The sequence below is a fragment of the Wyeomyia smithii genome, chromosome 2 (genome assembly GCF_029784165.1).
Source record: "Wyeomyia smithii strain HCP4-BCI-WySm-NY-G18 chromosome 2, ASM2978416v1, whole genome shotgun sequence".
In the NCBI taxonomy this organism is placed as follows: Eukaryota; Metazoa; Arthropoda; class Insecta; order Diptera; family Culicidae; genus Wyeomyia; species Wyeomyia smithii.
The window spans coordinates 8,293,324-8,316,738 of record NC_073695.1 but is presented as its reverse complement, the minus strand read 5'-3'; the positions used below and the strand labels follow the sequence as shown (position 1 = coordinate 8,316,738).

General features: G+C 39.2%; 1 protein-coding gene across 1 annotated transcript in view; it reads left to right on the top strand.

The window, feature by feature from the left end:
- Window positions 1-23,415, top strand: part of LOC129726149 (uncharacterized) — a 386,566-nt gene that overhangs the window by 336,376 nt on the left and 26,775 nt on the right. Inside the window, exon 10 of the mRNA XM_055682836.1 lies at window positions 7,147-7,319. Within this exon, the coding sequence (XP_055538811.1) occupies window positions 7,147-7,319 (173 nt within the window). The remainder of the gene's footprint in view (window positions 1-7,146; window positions 7,320-23,415) is intronic.

Below are 23,415 nucleotides of genomic sequence, written 5' to 3'. Positions count from 1 at the left end.
TTCTACGCGGCACGTATCCCCCGCGTAAAAAGCGACTTTGGTGTATTAAAGTTTTTCTTCACGAAAAAACTCTCCATTCCAGCTCAATCGTGCAGCAGACTTTTTCTAAAAACCAGTTTCCAAAATTCCACCATATAGACAATGTCTGTTAGACATACAACCATAGCAGCCTTTTGTTATGTAATCTGAAAAAGGATTTTTTCTTGATATTCCTGCACCAGAATGAACTTCTGATACTAGACACCTTGATTCCCATGAGAGAACATCGACGGCCGTATGGTAGCGAAATAAGCAGGCGACCTTCCTTCTCGCCTTCCTTCAAGTTTCTTTCTAGAAAGAAAGCCAAGCACTAAAAAGCTAGAGTATGACAGGGAGAAACATTGGAGAAGAGAATTGTTTCTATCCGTAGAATTTGTAAAAACCAATCCAGCAACAGATTCTGAGTTACAAGTTTCTGATCTTGAGGATTAACATAGCCTTTGTAATCGGACTTCCGAAAGTCATACCTCAAAGCTGTCAAAGTTGTACTTTTTTGACCGATGAACAAATTGATGGTATTTCCGAAAACGATTTTTCATTGGATATGTCTTAGAAATGCATGAATCGTCGAGATCTGGCGCTATCTCTTAGAAATTCTTTGAAGAATCGACTTTCCAGAAGTCAGCAAGTTTTCAAGCTAAAAGATTTTCCTAGAAATGAGTTTTTTTTTTTCAATTTTTCTAGACAACACCAGATGTCGAGCTAAAAGACTTTCCAAAAAATTAGTTTTTTTTTTTCGAATTTTTGACGTAGGACTACGTCTTTTTTCAAACGTAGGACTACGTCTTTTTTCAAACGATTATAGTAAGCGAACGACTTAATGCAACATAGTCATTTATATGTCGGTGGATAGATAAAATGTGTAACAATTGTTTGATATAATTATTAACATTGTTGCTTTACTGCTTAATGTTGAAAAAAGGTGAAAAGTTCCAAGGTCAAACTTTCCCATACATTTCCCTCGCTATTGGCTTGCTTCCCGAGCACGAATAACAATAACATGGACGGAATAAATTCCACTGCCTACATATTCTGACTCAACAAAGTGTTTTGGTTTGTTTGTCTTTCTCTAAGCTGCGTGACCACGCCCTCATGGCAAAAATCTACTCTGAACTCGATGCAAAAGACTGCGTGTAGAAAATTCAGCCTAAGTTTAGTTTGTCACGCAATAGCGAGTGGAGTATAGCTGTTAGAGGTACGCGACATTGAGAAACGAGAGCTGCATACGAGTCATCTTCCAGGCACTGCGGAACATGTTACCTTTATTTTGCATACGGCAGCAATAGTTACCATCGTACGCTGCAGTATATTTAGCTGGCACAGCTACTGGAGGGCACAGCGAAGAGCAAACTTTATTATGTGCGGCCAAGCGAAATATTCAATGCTACCGATGGTGCGATCATCAGCGTTATGTAGCACGAATTTCTAACTGAAGATTATGGAATCGGTTCTTTTCGGAACTATAGATGCTTGAAGATTTCGCAACTACTACTAGTGTAGAAGTGAAGAATTTTCGCAACTGCTACTAGTGTAAAATTTTCATCTATTCATGCATCGTTAGTTTTACAATAAGGACCATAAAAAAAAAAACGGAACTCTAGTTGGAAATACTTTTTTTAGTATTTTAAGTAACAGAATTTTTAAAGTGTATTTTACCGACTTTGAATTTTAGTTCAGATCATGTTCTCAAATGGCCTATTTCACTGATTTTGCCTATTATCTTTTATATTTTACCATTAAAACATTTCATACTCAGCAGGCTTCTTCACAGAATCAGATATGCTCACGAAATTCCTTTGACAGAATAAAGTGTTAATACTAGACATTTTGTTTACATGGAAAAGTAATATATTTTATCACATTTCTTCGCTTCTCATGGGAAATAAGCTGTCTAGTATGGCTCGAAGCATAGGAAATAACAAACGGCCGCACTAAGTACGCAATCAAAAAAAAAAAAATTATAAGTGACAGAGACAAAACCAAGAAAAGACATGGCATGGATAGAAATACATGGGGAAGAGAAAATTGTTTCTCTCCGATTTTTCAGCCAGTTAGGAATGAGTTTGGGTACTTTCACACCGATAAGTCTGGCGTTGACTCTTCTCAAGTTGACGGAAAAAAATTACGGATAACTACTTCCGCAGCGACCCCTGTATAAACATCAGAATGCCTATCAACAGGGTAAATCTACAGAAACTTCTCTACACTGTTTAGTGTTTAGTGGCTGCACTTTTTTGATATTGAAGGAGCTTTCGACAATACGTCCTTTACATCTTTTCACACCTTCTCTACCAAAATAGAGTAGTCGACTATAACATAATAGGCTAGATTCAAGCAATGCTTTCGAACAGGAGAATCACAGCTGAATTGGGAGTTTCATCTATCATAATAGAGGTAGTTAAAGGGTGTGCTCAGGGAGGAGTTCTCCCTCTCCTGCTATGGTCATTGGTTGTAGACTTTTTTCTTGACAAGCTATTATAGCTTGGCTACGAAGTCATTGGTTATGCTGATGACGTAGTCCTTTGTTCAGGGAAATGTTATGCACTTTTATTTAGTCATATGAAATAGGCTCTCTGATGTGTGTTAGAAGATACTGTTGTTGGCTTTAATTTTTTTTTGTTTTTAAAGAGGCTTTGCCTAATTTGGCATTCGCCTCGGCTTTAACTTAGCAAAACGTGTTCAAAAGAAACCCGTGACCGAAATTGTCATTATACTCTTTACCAAGCGAAGGATTCAATTACTCCTTTGCTATTGAATGGGGTACGACTAAGTTTCAACAATGAAACCCTCACGTCCGCCATTAAAGGAAAACTAAGTACATGTGAAATGCTAGGAATAAATAGTTCATCTACTCTAAACTTGCGGTTACCAAAAGGCTATTTAGTTTTACTCGTAGTAAACGCATCATCACGGGACTCCTCACTGCATACTGTCATGCTCTTAACATTTAAGGGTTTATATAGCTTTTTGCTCGAGAAAAAAAAGTTTAGATTTGTTTCGGTAAAGTTCAACTTCGTGTATCAAAATACGATCGTTCAACGACCAGGGAATTCAATAACGAACATTTAAAAAACAAGATGAAAAAAATCGATTCAGTAGTTTTACCGAAATCGTAAACACGGCAAAGTGATTTTTTGAGACACATTCCGAGATAAACGCGTGTGAAGTAACAAGTTCAGCTTATACGGCCGTGACGGGGCGCGCTTCAATTCGCTCTTACTCTTTTCCTATTGCTCAGATCTTTATAAAAATTTGTGAAAATGTTATCAAGAAGTTGAAAACTAAATAACCCCATATATAACCCCTTAACTTCAGGAGTGGATATGTGAGACTTATGGGCCTGAAGGTCTTAGGTAATGTTTTGTATTTTCTTCCTTTCTTCGGTATGAAAATCACCTCAACTTTCCGCCAGCTAATTGGAGTGTAGCTCAGAGTTAAGCTTGCGCGGAAAAGATGTGTCAGTTCGGGCATTATGGTCCCATCTGATTTTTGTATAAAGATGTATTTCCTGAAGGCTTCATAAATTCAAAAGAGCTTCATGCCCAATTGATTAAAGTTTCCCTGGATAACCTTCGAGAGAGAAGAATGGAGTCGTTGTTTGCTGTACGCCTTGATCTCTAACTCTGTAACAGCGACGTTGGTTGTTTATAAGAGCCTGCAGTGATTTCCTAGGTATGACGGTGAAACCCCTTTTTTGAACTGCCCTAGACCGTTGGTGTGGTCAATGGACATCGCTTTCTGGAGTCGTGCGACTTCGAGCAGCGTCTGGATGCCCGCGCAGAACTTGATTCTACAAATTCTTTTAGCCTTGCGTAGCTCAGCGTTGTACTCAGTGAGTGACACTCAGTATTAATCTCAGTTGGAAGTGCTTTTAGCACTGTTCAACAAGTGCCTGGCCTCACGGCGGAGGGTATTGAGCGTTTCGTTCCACCAGGGCATATTGCTACACACAAACCTCTTCTTCAGGGGACAGCAGGCATCAATGATTCTGCATTCAAAGTCACGTGCAGCAACATCAAAATCGTCGGATGTGCGTATACCGATTAAGCAGGAAGGCCGGGAGTTGACTTAGTGTTCCCTAAACAAGAACCTCGAGTCTTCTTCGGGTTCCTGAATTCGCTTTTTAAAGGAAGCTTCAATGTGAAATATGGTGGTCAGTGAAATGCCATTTTATGACTTTTCTGGCAATGTTCGCGCTGCAGAGAGTAAGGTCGAGGACCTCGTCTCTTATGGCGTTAGTAAAAGTGGGGCTGTTCTCTACATTGCATATTCAAGAAGGTACTTACCCTTGTTGTTGGTATCCGAGCTGCCCCAAATCGTGTGATGGTGGTGGGCATTCGCATCGCTTTCGATGATGAACGGCTTATTGACTGCTTTGCAGTACCGCACGAGTGCGCGAATCTCGGGAGACGGAATATCGTCCAGATCACCGGGGAAGTAAGTGCATGCGGTGACCATGTAATTGCAGTGTATTCGATTACTCGGCTCAACAGAATTGCAGTTGACGTACCTTTTGGGTCCACGAGGCCAAAAACCTTTGTGTTGGTGACCCATGGTTTTTGGCCCAGAGCAACGGTTAGTTGCTCTTTGGCGAATTTCTGCGCTGGAGACCCTCTTGGCGTGATGAAAATTCACCGGAATGCAAGAGAGCTGCTCATTGCGTGTTGGATTCGCCTGTGGGTGGATTGGAGGAACCAGTACGTATTAGAAGGTTGCCATCAGCAGAACTGCTGGTTTGGGTTGCCTTTGCTCCGACACCGGTTAGCTTTACCTGCTGTAAGCGATATGCAAACAGACACATGACTAGCCCAGGAAGGTGGTTTCTGGGACCTAGGTTTGCGAGCTAAGGATGTTTGAGGCACTGAGCTTTTTAGAGTTTTCTGCGGAATCTTTTTTTCCACTCGCGGGTTTGCAAATGGGGAGCGGTTGAGACATCAAGCTGTTACTAGCCGTCTGCTGGACCTTTAGCAGATAGTGATGATGAAACTGGACGTTCCATCTGTCCCTCTCTGTTCTTTGCGAGATTTCGTTGAGGAAGTGGTTATGACTGAACTGATCGTTTTGCATGTACCTTCCTCTTCGTCGTAACAGAAGTTTCCTTTCGTATATTGGTCGTCGATCCGCCTACCCGGCGCATGCAAGCCTCACCAAGCCTGTAGTTTGGTAAGAAGCGCTACTCGGTGATTCGGCCGGCGGATAGTTCATCGATCTCCAGATAAAGTTTGGCGGTTTTCCTTGCTATCATGCAGTTTTTTACGCGCCTCTCCAGTGCAGAGATACCGTGTCATTCTGATTTTGGAGTGAGCGGAGTGTCTTCTCGTTTGAAGTGTCAGGCATTTGAAATTGGATTTTTTGTGACGCTCTCGAAGTTTTGGATTTCATTTCGCACCCCTTTCTCAAAAAGTTGCCGTAAGACGTAATTCTACGAGAAAACGTGAGTTTAAACATATAAAAACGAAGAATTAATAGGCTTTAAAATCCGGGTCTGAAATGAACCGTTTTTTTGTAATTATCGACGAAATGGTATGATTTTATACTGTATTTAAAATCAATTTTGAGCCAGATGAGTACAGTCTACTAGAAATGCATAAATTATATGAAAAATAATTCTACTTCATTCAAACCAAAATTATTTGATGACTCTCGAGATCAACAAAAATTAACAACTTGTTAAGTAAAAACAATTATTCAATTTTTACCCAATAAAAATGATGTTTTTGATTGCAACCTTTTCTCCATGCACCTCTATCAGACTCCTAATATTGGTTTATCTTATGAAAAACGGTCAATGTTAAAGACTTGTCGTGCGAAATACGCATACCAAAACTTTTTTTTTTCTCCAATTCTACCCTTGCTGATTGTAATGTTGTTGATATTACCGTTTAAAACTAGAATTAGTAGAATAATTTCTGCTAGGAATTAAGGTTCGAAATGGGCTTTTTCCAAAATGAATACAACAATTGTTATATATCAATAACAAATAATTCTATTTTGTAAAGAATATTTTCTGTTGCGGTTTAAGTGGAAAAATTTGGCCCAAACAAAATCAAATAAACTGAAACAGTCGTTGACCTTTCCAAACAATCTGCATTACAGTTGACGTTGACAATTGAATTTTATTTGATTCTTCAAATCCGTTATTAAATGTGGAAATAATCTCTTCAGTTCCTTTCCCTTCAATATGTAAACCAAGCAAGATTGCAAACCCGGTCTGTTTCCGCAACAAACACTGCATTTCTTTCAGCACACAGGCACAAATTCCAGCACATCAGTTATCCTCTGTCATCTCCGATAGGCTCTTCTGCCTCATCCGGTGTGATTGGCCTCGTAGCCTATCTGTGCAGTGTCCTACTCCATTGAAACAGTTCCTGCACTAAATCCGGCACTGATATTGCACATATGCAGTTATTGCAGTAAAGCTTTGTGGTAACTTTTTTTTACTACCTTGCCTCCCTTGAGATCTGAAGGCAAGGAAATGTTTATCATTGTATTTTTCGGAGAGTTGAAAAAAGAAACTGTTCCAGCGCAGCAAATTCAGTTGCTACATATGATTGCATCCTTTTGGGTCGAGATTCGAGCACGAGGAGCAGTGAAACCGACGTCAGGCTGTGGGGGAAAGGAGTCAGATTTTGATACATAACCTGAACAACCACAAAGCCTGAGGTGCGCGTTCGAAAACAGAATGCTACAGACTTCGGCAGCTGGATGCACATTGTTGGGTGTGTTTGCCGATGCACCTCCCGAGAGACGGCAGCAGCAATTGGAACTCTGGATCTAGGGTATGGGGCAATGTTTGCATTCCCCATATGTGGATGTGTGTTGCGGCTTTTGATAGTTTTTGATGAGAGAAGAAAATGGTCTAAATATTCTGTACCGTGCAAACTTTGCTACACGTACGAACCCACTCGAGTGGAGTGAGCGAATCGGATGTGAAATACAGCTGTTGGACGGCTTGTTTACATTGTTATTAAAGTTGCTTTGAAATTTAAGATAACGTTATAAATCAATAATATTCGATTTTTTTTTTTGCTATACAATGTTTGTCGTTGCATTTCATTTTTCACTGAATTTTCCCCCCTTTTTTCTGTTCCACTCGAATAATTTCAGGGGCCCCGAGATGCTGATTGCGTTCCACTCGAGTCCATTCTCCGCGCCGTTACAGTCGGGCCAATCGAACCGAGGCTTCGAGCTGGATGTCGACATCCTGTTTGCTGATTCTGATTCGTACGATTTCGCCCAGGGCAGCAAGTGCGAGTTTCACATCAATGCATCCAATCCAGGTAGGTAAAGGTGTACGAGGACGGGAGAAAAAACTGGAAATACTTTGATCCTCGCCTGATAAGGTGCTATATGCTTCCCGAGAAACGACTCTGATTGAAATTAAACTGAAAGGGTTCGCAGGGGGGACAGGACGATCGCGGGAATTGCAAATGTTTCAGAAGCTCTGGTGGCCGCTATGTTTTGATTGTACGGTCTGCTATCTGCACAAAATTTAATATTGAAATTTCACTATGCTCTGAAGCGGTTGTCATTTCTTCGTTTGGGTAGTATTTGAAAAGCTCCTGTGTAGAACGGTACCGGTACGATTCAAATAAATAGTTTAAAATTTTCTGCTACATCTCAAACAGATCCCCGGCTTATGGTTGCTGCTGACGTTTACCGATTTCCGGTTGTGTTTGCAAAGCCATCGATACACAACTCATCAATTTTTTGTTTTAATGCGCGCATTTACTCACACACCCACTTACGTAAGTACGTTCATCGCAAAGACTGCGAACGTTCGTCTGCCGCCGCCGATTGCGGAACGAATCCTGGCACTGTGCAAACCCACCTGTCTGCCTTTTTGGACTTCAGAATTGCAAAGTAACCGTAAAATTCATCCCATAATTTTGGACCGCTTTCCGGCAAACACACAATGTTCTATATCCACACCCACACCGTCGTTTACGCAGACAGACAGACAGACAGACGGACGGACCGATCGACAGTCGTGCAGCGCGCGGGAGAATTTCTATGAATTTTAAATCGGCAAGCAAATTTTAATCCCGGCAGCATCCGGTTCGTTTGCCGTTCACTAGAGCCGGACGGCGACCGAAAGCTGAGCATTTGCAATTTCTGGCGAATGTCGAGTGAGTTTATAAAAATTTCATGTGTGAATTTCGTGAATCACTTGGACAGACGCGCGAATCGAACAGTTTATAACGCTGTTCAAATTTGTTGAAATTGGGTTGCGACAAGAAACGATTGATTTTGATTATTTTTCAAATGGAAACTCGAATAGATTTTTTTTACGGTTAACAAATGGTAGCAATAAGCATAAATTGAATTAGGAAAACATATTAATGAAGACTTCATTACAGCTAGAATTATTTGATGATATAACTTTAAACAGTTTGTAGTTAAACTTTGCAATTCGAGACTGCGGATTTTAGGAAAATTGATTTTACAACTCGTCAAGCTAATTCCAATAATTCTATCATCCTCTAACAAACATTCAATTTTAGGATAGTATTCAACAGTCTGTTCATTTTGTATGGTTCAAGTGAAATTGACTGACTCTCTTCAATGGATGCTTGATTTGGTACTTGACTGTGAGCTTCTACAACTACACTTCAACTTCTGAATCATAATCGTAACTTAATTGATCCGGTTTTCAACTTTAACTATCACATTCAACAATTTTATTACTGAAATGAGCGCTGATTGCTTGCCGCTTGGGCAGGCAATAGCTCGAATCTACCAAGTTTCACGTGGATGGCGAAGGTTCCGTCGTTTATTAGTCGTAAAGTGAGCGTTCAGAGCGCCCGAAAGCAAGTGTTCAGGTGAAAATACTAGTCCCAGCTAGCAAGAGGGAGACGAAAGGATTTAACCTATCGACCCGAGGCAAATCACTATGTTTACGATAGATAATGGGGAAATAACTCCCGGGTGTGGAGAACCCAAAACGGTGAATTAGAATACCGATTAAATACCAGAGCTATTTTAGGTCTTAAATTACTTGTAAGGGCAATATTATGATGCCAAAAAACATAAAAATGTGAGTGTCAATGATTTAGGTGCCGTTATAAGTGAAACAGTTGTAGTTTCGTTTATTTCAAATGAGTTTTTGTTTTTTTTTTTTTTTCAACAGTTTTCGTTCGGGAATGTAAATCATAACTATGGCAAGTTATTAAAAACCAATGAATACTTTATTTGAAGATTAAATTAAGTAGTTCATGTTTTATTCAATTTTGGTTTCATACTTTTTCGTGAGTTTTTTCAAATGCTCTCATATAAAGCCTGGGTTTCCGGATCGAAGGGTACCGAACGTTTTCGGCAGGATTTCTGAAGCAGTCTTATGCAAAATCAAACGAAAAAACAACTGACGAAGCGTTCGATACCCTATATGAAATTCTGCATAAGCGAATTTTTAAAATGAAGTCATTTTATACCTGAATTTGCAATGAATATCTACGTAGAATATCTCCCAGCTGGTCTCGAGGTACGATGCTGGCCTAACAAGCCAGTCGTCGTAGGTTCGAGTCTCGGCTCGGGAGAGACTGTTAGTGTCAGTAGGATCGTAGCGCTAGCCCCGCAATTGTCCTGTACACTTAACAGTTGGCTGCGAAGTCTGTGAATGATAAACAGAAGGTCGAGTTCCGATACGGGATGTAGCACCAAGGCTTTGCCTTTTCTAGGTAGAATAATTCCAGAGTTAACGGATGACAAATACAGCGTGCATGACGATTTTTTGTTACTAACGACATATTGCAAGCCATACGAGGAATGTTTTGTTTCCAACTAGTAATTTCTGGGTTTTCTTGGTATTATAAGCAGGTTGTTGGGAGATTAAATAACAACCAACAGCAACCTTCTTCACCCGCGAAACAACATCCTGCAGAACTTTCACATTCTCTGCTTTAAGTTTGGAACTGGGAATTGCAGCAGCACCCCCCGCCTCACCCTCCTCTACACAGTAGGGAAAAACTGAGAAAATCCAGAGTAAAATTAAAATCTCGGCCTGAAAATAGATGCGGTGGTCATGCGATACGTAATATTGACGAAAACTTCCGCTTAATCGATTGGAGAGAGTCCCATTGGTGGGAGTACTTGCAACAAATTTGGGAAAATATCGCTGAAAAAACACTCGAAAAACTTATTCAGCGTATGTCTGCTGAGCGGGAATTGAGGCAAATGAAGGGTTTTTAAGAAAAACGCAGATATAACAGCAGAAAACAAAACTGCACTGTTTCTTCTGAGAAGCCTTAATTGGGTCCTGAAACTATACCAGTTTTTATATATCATTTGATTTGAAAAGCCGCCTTTTCTGTGCAAAACGTGACGTTTAAAAAATGTTTATCGTTTTCCTTCGATTTTTAAATGAAGATTAAATGTACGGTATATGAGAGAACTGTCATTTAAGGCATTCCGAGCAGTTTTTTATTCTTCATATAAAAATCGAATGAAAACGATATATATTTTTTTGACGTTGGACTAACGTCTATATCGAAGTTAGGCACCTGAATTTGAAAATCTAGTAATTCAACCGGGGAAAACCAGGGAAAAGTGGTCAGGTTTTGAGCGCTTATATATTAGTCATTTCTTTTCAGAATTTCGAGGTTTTGGCATCAACCGATCAGAAATTCTTTTACGGTTGAACTTATGTAACAAAAATAACCTATTGTTCGAGATACACTATTGAAAAATTGATAAATCACATCGACTGTCTAAATCATACCGAGCAGCCAATCACCACCTCTCTTCCCAAGCACAGTCGACACTAACGGATACAACCGATCTGACTTTGTAAACAGTCTCACAGCTTTCAACCAATAACGAGCTCGCTTTCGGTAGCTGCAACAGGTGTTTCAACACCGTTTTAAAATGCTTCTTTTATCATTACCACTGAACAGATTCTAAACACCAATGGCTTGATTTATGGGGGAAATATTTCGCAAGATTGTCATATAATAATTTAAATATGTTTTCGATACTAAACTAGTTAAAAGTTGTGTTAAAAGTCGTGCACATTCAACCAATCACAAGCTCGCTTCTTGTTTGCTCGCGGATGGATTTTTGCTTTGGGCTATATAATAGCCTGTGTCGTCTCATAGCAGTCATCAGTTAACAAGTGAAAGGCCACCAGGCCGGTCTTGTATAATCAGCAGCGGTGGCTGATTCCAGCGGCCAAACTGAGCTGCAGCAGAACCAGAGCGGTGGTATCAGGCAGCAGCGGCTGAGGTAGTGGGAAGCTGCATTTCTTCATTCAGTTCGGTTCTCCTTCGATCTGAGTTGGACCCCACCAGCGGTAATCCAATTCAGATATCGTTGGATGAAAACAGCCAGAAACTGCACGAGCCAGCACCGCCACTAGGAAAGCTACCGCCATTTAGTGTGTGTGCAGTGTGCACATATAGCGTATGCGCATCTGTATTGCTATGCCATTTGCGATGATAGGGATGGCGCTGTTGCGTGTGTATGGCTAGCTATAGCGTGTGTAAGACACTAGATGTGTAGCATATTATGGCTATTGCGTGTATATCTTCAGCGTGTGTACGGATAGTTATAGCTTGTGTGTGGATAGCTGCTGCGTATGTAATGATTAGTTATAGCGTATGTATGGATAGTAATAGCACATGGTTGGATAGCTTATGCGTGTGTATAGATAGTTGTATGAATGTATGGAAAGGAATAGCGTGTGTATGGATAGCTATAGCTACAGCGTGTGTATGAATAGTTTTAACGCGTGTTTAGATAGTTATAGCATGTGTGTGAATAACTATAGCGGGTGTTTATCGAAGATTATTATTGTCATTGAATATATTAAAACGTCTTAACGAACACAGTTGTGAATTTGATTTTACAGCAGCGATTTTAACTTCTTCAGCCAGTCTTTATTCATCGAGGAAAAATTACTACCTATGAATGATCAACACTTATTTACTAGAAATTTGATTTAGATCAAAACGGGTTCTTTTGAGTATCATAAGTTATTGGTAAAAAGAGTTGCAAGTTTTCTCAATGAGCATTCATTAAATTTTCGTTTTTGTTTCTCGGTGCGCGGTTTTGATTTTGTTTCTCACACACAGAGAAAGAAACAAACTTGTCGCTATCGTGAAAAATAACAAAACAATTAGAAATGCTCTAAATCACAACTGAAGAAGTTAAGATATTTTTCTGTCACTCGCCCAAACCATGATAACAGCTACCGAAAAACGTGTGATTGAGCTCTTGCTATATTGAGTTATTGAACCAAACGTTTTTTTTTTTTCAAATACATGAAGTTATATGCTGGGCTGGAACTAACCTAGCATGAGTTTTATCGATTAAATGTCAAACAATTTTCAAATTTAAAATTTTCGGTTGAATCGTTCGGGCTCCAATTTCAGATAGTTTCGTAAAGTTTGCTTTTTGCTTAGATAGGAAAATTTTACCAATTCGCTCAATTAAATGATTGTCTTGGTAGTGCAGCAAACAAAGGGTTGATTCGAATATGTATGAAATGACAGCGATTAAATAAAAGATATCCATTCTTTTAGTATATATTATTATTTATAACGTTTTAACGTCTCAGCATTCAGAAATGCACCGTTAGATAAAATTGCAGCAAATACTAGAGTTGCAATTCTCTCTATTATTTGTTTTAATGGAATATAAGAATACCGTAGTCCAACGTCATGCGGTCGTGTCTTGAATACCACCCTCCTACTTCTAAATCACGTTTCGCTCAGAAAACTGCACTCTTCCAGCTGATATATAAAAATCAGAAAACCGTTATAAACGTTAGGACCCCATTGCTTAATGATACAATTTTCTAAGCAGTTGGACTCTAAAGATAAGTTGAGTTTATAGCACTCAAAGCTTAACACATCACATCAAATTATATCACGGAAGAATCGCTGTAGAAAATTACATAGTCAACCGATCCTTTTCAAACTTTCAGACATTAAAATATAACCCATTAGTAAACTTTTAGCATATTTATTTCATTCAACTTCAATACCGTAACCGTACTACCGTCAAACTAACATGAATCCTTGAACAAAAATGTACGATTATTCTGCTCAAAAATTCGAATCTAAATACGTTACAACACTAGAGCCACACATACTTGAGTTCGCGCAACAACTCTACCGTACTACAGATGACCAGAGATGCCAGATGTGAAGGCTTGTCTTTATTTGGAAGACATTTGAGCTCGTATGAAGACGTGAAAGCCTAATAGTCGGCGGATTAGTTGAACACAATTTAGTGTGTTTACTATGATGTTTGGCAACTGTAAAATTTCAGTGAAGATGTGTTCACATATCAATAATGTGTGATGATATGTTTCGTGATGCGTGATGACATTTGAAAAAATAACCTGGCATCCCTGTAGATGACTGATCAGCATTCCGTCACATCAAACGTCACGTCGGTTGACAGCCAATTTCGACATGAGCGATCGCTGCAATTTAAAATGACGGTTTTGGATTTTTGATCAAATTTCAGAATCTAGTTCCATGTCAGTTTGTCGGTGACCGTACGCTCGCACCTTAGGCCAACTCCATTAGCTCCATTTATGGCTGCAGCTTTCTCTGTACGGAAATTATATTTTTTTCGTCAAGTCCTTCTCAGGTTTGAACTCTTTGAAATGCTTTCGTAGTGAAAAAAAACACTTCTTTTCGAGATTACACCAGATCTCGACGTTTGATGAATTTCCAAGTTTTGGCATCAATTTTTTTTTCAATACCGACACTTTCATGTACTTACCTGTGTTTTTCTCATTAGTCGAAAAAGTGAAACTTTGACCGCTTTGAGGCACGTGCTCCCAAAGTCCGATTGAGCTGAAATTTTGCATGGAGGTTTGTTCGAGAAGACAAAACCTCTGAGCACTATTACTAGGCGACATTCGGAGGTCAAATTTTTTTCATACAACTCATGGCCGCCCTTGTGTAAATGCTTTGCCTCCCAGCTGGTTTCGGGGTTCGATGCTAGCTTAAGAAGCCAGTCGTCGAGGCTTCGAGTTCCTGTTTGGGACAGACTTTTAGCACAGAGAACAGACATTCATGTTCATGGGATCGAAGCAAGCCATGGCAGGAAACGGACGTCAATATTTTCGCTCGCGCGATATTTCGAAATAAAATTTGCTTAATATGGTATTTCGTGTAAGGTATTAGTGTTATCGCGAAGTGAGTTCATATTCGAAATTTACAAGTGTTTTGAGGAAAGTTCACGTATAGCTGTATTGTTTGTGCTACGAAACATTCACTCTTTTACGGTGGTACCGTGAGCATCGGTCGAAAAAAATTGCAGCATCGAGTGGTGCTACGCCACCCGTTTGCTATTTATCACTGTGTGTTATGTGTATATGTGACATGGAGTGAATGCGTTTGCACTAGCCGACAAATGATGGCAGTGAAGAAACTTCGTTCAACATCGGAACGGCTGAGTATAACTTGGAACCAATTTAAATTTATTTAAATTTATATATTTTTTCGTGGACTTTCAAGTGACAGTCAGTCAGTGGCTTGCTAAATTTTTTTCCAAGAAATAATAAACTAAAACCAGTTTTAGAGAATAGTTTTTCATTCATTTGATTTGAACAAGGCCAACTGAGTGTTGTGCGCGTTCTACCTCAACGTAAAATTTAAGAGATAAAGGCAGTTTCCCGCGGAATACAAATAAAGTATTTGGTGAAATCGCGAAGTTCCGGTTCCTCTGATATCTAGAAAAGTGAAGAAGAGCATCAACGGACCGTTCTGGGCAGGATAGGTATCGCTATATTTTCGAAGTGTTTTGTTTTTGAGGTAGCAATGGGCAAAATCGATCCGATTTTTGCAAAATCGATCTTTTTGGGTCGATTTATCGATTTTTTGAATCGTTTTTTTTGCGAGCGATCTTCTACTGAATCGATCCTTTGGATGGCAAGATCGTTTATTTTTTCGCCTGAAAAATAAATGTGGGCAAAACGAATTGAAGACAATAGTGATTGCATTTATTGTTGCTAACGTAATCTGCGGCCGAATTCCGAGAACACTTTTTTTAAGAGAAGAAAATTTCTTCATCGAAAGTATACAGAATTTTTTTCTTCTCTCCGAAGAAGTGTGTGCTCGGAACTCGGACACTGATCTGAAAAATGTGTCAATTTTTTACCGGGATGACCATAGTTGAAGAATGGGCTAAAGTTCAATAGACATGAAACCGAGAAAAACGCATTTCAAATGTTTTTGTTGGTTCAAACAATTGTCTACGTCCATGACAACTTTTTTCATGAGTATGTCACCACCCCCACAAGGTTCCAGAATATCCAGCTTTCCACGAACGGTAATGGCGGATAGGGCACGCTGCCCATTTTGACGTTTTCTGTAGGTCAGGGAAGCTGGATAACCTCATCGTCGAGTTGAAAAAGAACAATCCGCAACCAAATTAAGTTCCTCCAGTATTTTTAACGCAGTAACCATTTTTTTGCCTTTGTAGACGCGACATCAATAGACAAACTCGTATGAAATTTGGCTAATACGCATGCGTTGTGAAATATATCAAGGATTAGAGGTGGGTGGAATGGCTCTTTTGCTAGAGCAGCTCTGAACTGACTCATGGTTCACAATGATTCACGAGCGTTGACAGTTCGTGTTGTCTCGGTAAACTTCCGGTTCGCGCGAACCAAACAGTTCTGCTGCGCCCAAAGAACCGTGGTTCTTTTTCGTGAGCTCTCGTTTTTTTTTTTTTAGAAACTAAAAAAGCCATATCGTTAGTAGATGTTGTGAACGAAAACTCGTTGAACATGATTGATAAACCAGAAAACGCAAACAAGACAAAATCTCCATAAATATAGCCAAAAAAGTCGTAAAAAGCCTAACCGAACAAAAATCGATTTTTTTTAAATCGATTTTTCAGGCTCGATTTTGCCATGAATCGATTTTATTGATCTTGATTAATCGATGCAGGAGAATCGATCTTTTTTCAAAGATCGCCCATTGCTATTTTGAGGAGCACTTGAACCAGCCACAAAACTCATCGACCAAGAAGTAAAATTTAATGCGTTCGCAGCGCCACCGCCGTTCGGTGGCGGGTAAACGAATTAGCTGCCATGGAAAACGTGGGCAGTTTCGAATCTGTACCTTAATAGCGAAGAATTTCTTTAAGAAGACGTTGGTAAGATCGTTCTGAACTGTAACTGTATTATCAAGTAATATTAAATACGAGCCACTAATGTAAATTAGTCTGGAAGTGTGAATACAATGTTATGTCCAATAGATATAACAACGTATTAATGCGGGGCTTAGTGTTTATGAAGACGATCTCGGAATGTACGTGTATTACCAGGCATTCTTGAATGGGTCGTTGGATGAACACTAGAGCTGTCACCTTTCATCTCCAGGGCTAAAAATATTTGCATCTTTGTATTATGTAAAATATTAAAAAATCAATAAAAAAAATCAGCTTTGAATAGAAATAGATGCAGATAGGTTTTTTCCATAAATGCACTGCCGGCCAGTGGGAGATGAATTGTAAAAACACGCGTACACGCACAGAGAACAGACATTCATGTTCATATGAAGAAGTTTCAAAATCGTGTGTAAAAATTTGAACTAAAATACGTTAATACACTAACGACATTTCTCTTTTGGTGCCCCAGTTGCTCTACGTAAATATTGCCGTATCGATATTTTATCGATATTAGTGCTCGGTTTGTAAGTGACGAGAGCACCACATAGCGGGAGCATTAACATTCACTGGTAAATGACGGTTGCAAGTTTTTACACATCTTTTGAATCTAAGATGAACGTCTGTTCTGTGTGCTTTTACTTCAGTAAAATCGTAGCACTAGCTCCGCATCTGTCCTGTACACTAAAAAGGCCGTGAAGTCTTTATATAAGTATATAATAAACCGAAGGTCGAGTTTCGAATCAAAATGTAGTTTTGTTATTTTGCTTTTGATGCGCGCAATCAAACGACGACGGCCGATTACTTCCTTGTTTTGACATTTGTACGTCTACTCAACACAGTATGGCTCAGTGCTGCCAGCTATATCTGAATCTTGTTCCGCAAACACAAGAAATTGTAAGTCTAAATTCATTTCAAAAATTCGTCACTCAGTCTGTAAAATTTTGGAATTGTTTGAGATTCTCTAACCCAACAACAAACACGCTCAGAGAAAAATAAGAGCATGATTATGTAAGCTCTCGCTCTCTCTATCTCTTTTTATCTCTCCTCTCGTTCTCTTCTCCTTTCTCTCCCATCGCTCTCTTCTTTCTTCTCTCTTCCTCTCTCTCTTTCCATCTCTCTGTTCTTCGCTCTGTTTCTCGTTTTCTTTTTCTCTTTTTTCTCTCTTTCTTTCTCTAGCTCTCTCACTTTCTTCTCTCCTTTTCTCCCTCTCTTTCTCTCTGACTTTCTTGTCTCCTTCTCTCTCTCTCTCTCGCTTTCTTCTCTCTTTCTCCACCCCTCGTTTTCTCTCTCTTTCTCTCTTTTGCTCTATTATCTCTTCTCTCTCTCTCGCTCTATTTCTCTCTCTATCGTTCTCTCTCTCTCTCTCCCTCTCTCAATCTCCTTCTCCCTCTCTCGCTTTTCTCTCTCTCTATCTCTCTTGCTCTTTCCCTCGCTCTCTCTATCTCTATCTCTCTCTCTCTCGATATATTTCTCTCTCTCGCCCTTTTTCTCTCTTGCTCTCTTTCTTTCTCTCGCTTTTTTTCTCTCTCTCTCGCTCTCTTTCTCTCTCTCGCTTTCTCCCTCTCTTTCGCTCTCTTTCTTTTTCTCGCACTCTTCTCTTTTTTCTCTATCTCTCGCTCTCTTTCTTGTCACCTCTCTTTCTTTGTCTCTCTCTCTCTCTCTATTTGGAGGTATTCCTCGTTATAATATAACCTTTTTTGTCACTTCGTTTCGTAATATAGACTTCACGTTATATATTTCATTTCATTTTTTCATTATAATAAATTTTTCATTATAATAAATTTCACAGCGAATTGACCTTTCTTAATTTTTCTAATATGATTTAAAATTAGTGACATTTTCTTAAAAAAGCGTTGCTTCAATTTGAGGAGGCTGTCAGTGAAATGCAATTATATTTAGCACTGCCAAGTTGGCTCTCGCACTATAAATTAATAGAATATGTCACAACGTATGGTACACAGCGGCGAAGCGAAGCGGTTGGAATCTTAAACAAATGCTGTTCTCAGTGATCGTTGGTTTAATTTAAGTCCTGTGTGGTGCTTGACTAGAATACAGCCGAAAACCTGATTCTGCTCTGAACAATTAGACTGACCGTACTTTTCATCATATATGTTTATTGAGCGAAAAAAACGATTAGGTTATAACGAGAAGTACCTGTATCTCTCTCCCCTCATAATTCCAGTACGTTTTGTTCTGTTCGCCGTTGATGCAGCGTGTCCAAACCCAGGAGTAGACATCAGTCAAGATATGAAGGAAGTTTTGATGGATGCTTTGCATACTCTACAAAGTTTGATGTGGGCACTATACTATCGTTTGCGGTAAAAAATGGACTTTTTTCAGATGGTGAACCAAGACAGATAATTGAGTTGGATAAATTTCCCATGGAAAGTAAACATGTTCGCTTCCTCGCAAAAAAAAATATTACGTCCTTGCGTGCGGCCTTCCGGCAGTAAACCAGAACTTTCGCCATGGAGGACGAAAACATGCGTGTAGGAATGTTTTTAAGCTCTTCTTTTTTTACTAATTCCTCCTCGTTTACGCGGAAAAATTGTTGGAATAGATCTTGCGCTTCAAGTTTGCCGAGAAATTCTCGATGGGACGCAGCTGAGGAACGTGAGGTGGATTCGCCGATTTCGGTACCACATCGATATTCAGCCGCTCCATCTCCTCCAACGATCGCTTCGAGTAGTGGCCAGAACACCGCTTCTTCGCTCTTATGGTATTTTTTGATGAACGATGCAACTTCTGGCAGGCACTTCGTACTATAAATTTCCCCACTCACGGCCATCCCGGACCGAAAGAAGAGCGGGGACATCCCCTTCTCGCTGATTGTTAACCACAGCAGAACCTTCTTGGGGAACTTGGTGTGTGAAATAAATTTCACCTCGGAGCTCACTTCCTTCGTGGGCGAAGTGAAATACGAAGTACCCTGCCAGTCGTTGCCATCCAGGGTGAGATAGTTCTCGTCATCCATCACCACTGCCACGTCGCGATTCGCCGGGAAAATCGACTTGACCATCTTATTCAAACGCTGTCGCTGCGTCATTGCCTGCAGCTCCAAGACCAGTAGATGGGACTGCCGCTTCCTGACATGTATGTCCATGTTCTCCAGATACTCTTTCACTGTCTTACCGCATGCATCAATCTCCCGGCCAAGTGCACGCAGCGATTTAGCCGAACGATGTCCGTTTTTGACGCGGCGGGGTACCGTTCTTTGAACGCGCACACTTATGAACGGAGTAGCTTCACTTTTTTCGCTATCACAGTTAGAGTTTGACTAATAGAGATGCCAAATTTTTTTGATAACTTATGGGTTACTATGATTGATGATGCATGAGTAGTTTCGTCAGTGCGATTGAAGGCAAACCCCCATTTTGGTACATTTTTTTGCCGCAAACGTTACAGCAGCAGTCCCCAAAAGGGGACGAACTAGCGAACAATATAGAGCCTTGAAACAGTGAAGATAAATCCCAGTTGACGATAAGATGTCGTTTGACCACATTTTTGTATCTAGCAGGATGCCAAGGTCGTTTACCTGATCTACTCTTCTGACGGTTATGTCACTAATTTCTTACGCAAACATAATAGGCTTGGGGATGCGATTAAACGTATTTACTACTCATTTTTTAATACTATAAGCATAATAACTCTATTTCTATAACACCAATTTTCAAAAATATTAAGTCGAATCACAGAAATCAATTTTAACTAATGGTGCTCTATCCAACGGGTACAATTTGAACCTCGAAACTAGCTAACTTGAAGCTTCAAGTCGAAAGAGTTTACAGAGCAGTATTCGGTGGTCAATTTTGTCAAAAGCAGATTTCATGTTGGTATATACAACACCCGTCAGAACCTCTTGTTCCAGACTCGCAATACAGGCAGAAGTATATTGCAGCATATTAGTAGCCAGCAATCGGACATAGAACCATGGTGGTCAAAGGAGAAAGGATCTAACTTGAGAAAAAATGAAATCTTATAGCTGATGGTCATAACATTTCCGTGAATTTTGGTACCCCTGGCTGAGTCGGAAGTTCGTAAAGTCTACAGAAAATCGTTTTAAAATCAATCTAAAATCGTCTTGGAATCATTTTGTTTATGATTTAGAATTATTCATGAATTAGTTTAAAATCAGATTCGATTGATATTGGAATCATTTGAGAATCAATTCGGAATCATCCATGAGTTGATCCACAATTATTTTTTTTTATTTTTAATAACTTATTTTTTTAGCCCCCTTCAGAATATTTGTTGGAATTTTTATAGAATCATTTTAATAGCAGTTTTTCAACATTTGAAACTCACATTAAACTTACCGGAATATAGTAATGATTGCACACCACTATCCCTATTATTTTCGTTAAACTCAGAATTGATTTATCATTATTTCTAAATATTTTCAGCGTCCTTTCAAATAGTTATGATGTGCTTTCGGTACTTTTTTGGATTATTCTCAAATATTATTTAGAATAACTTTGGAATTATTTTGGTTTGAAATTCTGTCTCGTCACTCGATGATCATTTCACAATCAATTTCAAAATAATGTTTTGATCGAAAATATCAACATTTTTAATCATTTTTGAATCATTGTAGAGTTATCGAGGGTTATAGGAATTACAATGGTAAACACAGGTTTTGCACTAGAGCTCAAACTAGAAAAAAATGACAGATTTCTATCCCTGTGCATTTCGATGCCCTTAGTGAAAATAATTTTTTCAGAGACTTTCATGAGTTTTCCCATGATTATGTAAGTGACGAATCTGGTGAGCAATTGCACTGCAGCGTTTTGAGCTACCTTTGCATACATCAGAGACACTTAAAAATTTACAGGAATGGTTAAAGAGCTGAGCTTTAGGGCAACATTTTTCTCGCTCTTGTCAAGTGTATTGAATCTGTTTGGAATCATTCTAGAATCATTTTAGAATGATCTTGGAGTAATTTAAGAACTATTTTTGAACCAGTTTAAAGTAATTCCAGATTCATGTACGAACCACACAAGAAAACCAATTTTTGAATGTAAAATGTTAAATGTCAACGTTGTTTCCGAATTATTCTACAATCATTTCTTGATCATCCGTTGACTATTTCAGAGTCATTTAAGAATCATTTTTGTTTAATTCAATTTTAGAGTACGTTAGAGTTATTTTCAATTTATTAACGGTTAATGCAAACGCGGGTTGCTTCCCTAAATACCGGTACGGTACAAGATATCAACCTCATTTCATTTACGTTTTCCATTTTAGACAAAAATTATCATAATCAGTTTGTTGAAAAAGCTGAAAACTTATAGAACTGCGTTTTGGCCTTTAGAATAACCACCAACATATTCAAAAGAAGTTCCATCGTTTTAGAAATAGTAGGAGGGTGGTATTCAAGACACGACCGCATGACGTTGACTACCGTATTGCACCGCTTCTATTACAAAACTTCGAGGCACCAAAAGGTACCAGTTGCCGATTATTCTTGTTTACTGGTTAGTCCGTCCAGAATTCCAGACATTTCAGTATTTTGCAGTAGCCATGTACTACTAACAGCCACCAGCATTATGGGTAGTGATGCCACATTTTCATCTGTATTTTGGAGCTCAAAATATCTCATCATCTTGGTAAAATTTGAAAAAATCTGTAAAATAAAATTTGCATATGTACTGGACACATCCTTCTCGAAAAATGCAATATAGCTTGTTTAACATTTTTTCCGTGATTCATTCATGCACACGTTTATGCGTAGCATGTGAATATAATAAAACCTCCGACACGCTCCACCGCATTTGAGTTAATTTATGTTTTCAACTATATAAAGAAGTTTAATTCACGACCCCATGAAAACCAACAAAATCTGTATAAATCTGTATTATTTCCAGAAAATCTGTAATCTGTAGATGCAGATATCTGTATGAAAAATACGCAAAAAATCTGTATAAATGCAGATAAATCTGTATATGTGGCATCACTGGCCACACGCGCTTAAACATGCATACACGCCATAAATATACACACACGCTATATAGCAAGCCACACACGCTAGCCACACACCTTATATATTAGGGACACACACACGCAGAAATTTACACGCTACAGATATTCACACCCTATATATGCATACGCTGGATGATGGTGGCATCTCAAACCACCTGGCGGTGCGAGTCTTTTTCAGTTTCGGGTTGTATTCACCCAACGATATCTGAATCGGATTACCGCTGGTGGGGTCCAACTCAGATCGAAGGGGAGCCGAACTGAAAGAGGTAAGAACTGCAGCCAACCACTGCCACCGCCGCTGTTGCCCGCTGCTGATCCACTTCGCCTACTGCCATCGGTGTTGATGTCCGCTTCTGCTGCCTGCTGCTAGTAAGCTTAACTGATGGGGTGAAATGTTCGAACAGTACCTTTATACCAAGGATTCGTCAGTTAGTTAGAAAGAAGGAGGGGCTAAGTAGCTAATGAAGTGACAAGGATGTATCCGTTAGTGTCGACTGTGCTTGGGAAGAGAGGTAGTGATTGGCTGCGCGGTATGATTTAGACAATCGATATTAATTACCAATTTTTCAATAGTGCATCTCAAACAATAGTTTGTTTTTGTTACATAAATTAAACCGTAAAAGAATTTCTGATCGATTGATGCCAAAACCTCGAAAACCTGATTATAAATGACTTAAAAAATAAGCACTCAAAACCTGACCACTTTTCCCTGGTTGAATTACTAGATTTTCAAATTCAGGTGCCTAACTTCGATGTAGACGTTAGTCAACGTCAAAAAAAATTAAAAAGTATCCAGGTATTAGTCACGCAACTAAGTTCTCTCTGCTGATTTAGAGAAAAAGAAATTTTGAAAAGGCATTCTTGGACATGGATTGTTGGGTAACTCCTAATACCGGAGCAAACTATTTCTGCGTTCGGCATGAATCCTTAGCGAATAATTTTTTTCATTCAGTTTTGACAGTCTTCAATATCGAAATTACCGTTTTAAAGTGACACAATCAATCACGACATATTGTCTCACTTATAGAGGCATTTCCGTGAACTTGTTTTCAACTCTCGATGCGCTTCAGCCTTCGTTTTATTAGAATGAAACTAGTAAAGTCCCCGCAAATAATCGCAAATAATTTTCACCTAATCATCAATTTTCTCACAACTAAATCACGATCGTATGAAAGCAGTTTGTTTACCATATGACTCAGATTGGTTCATCACTTTTCAGATATGTTAAAACCGACCAATGCTTTCGCCATCTATTGACAAACAGTG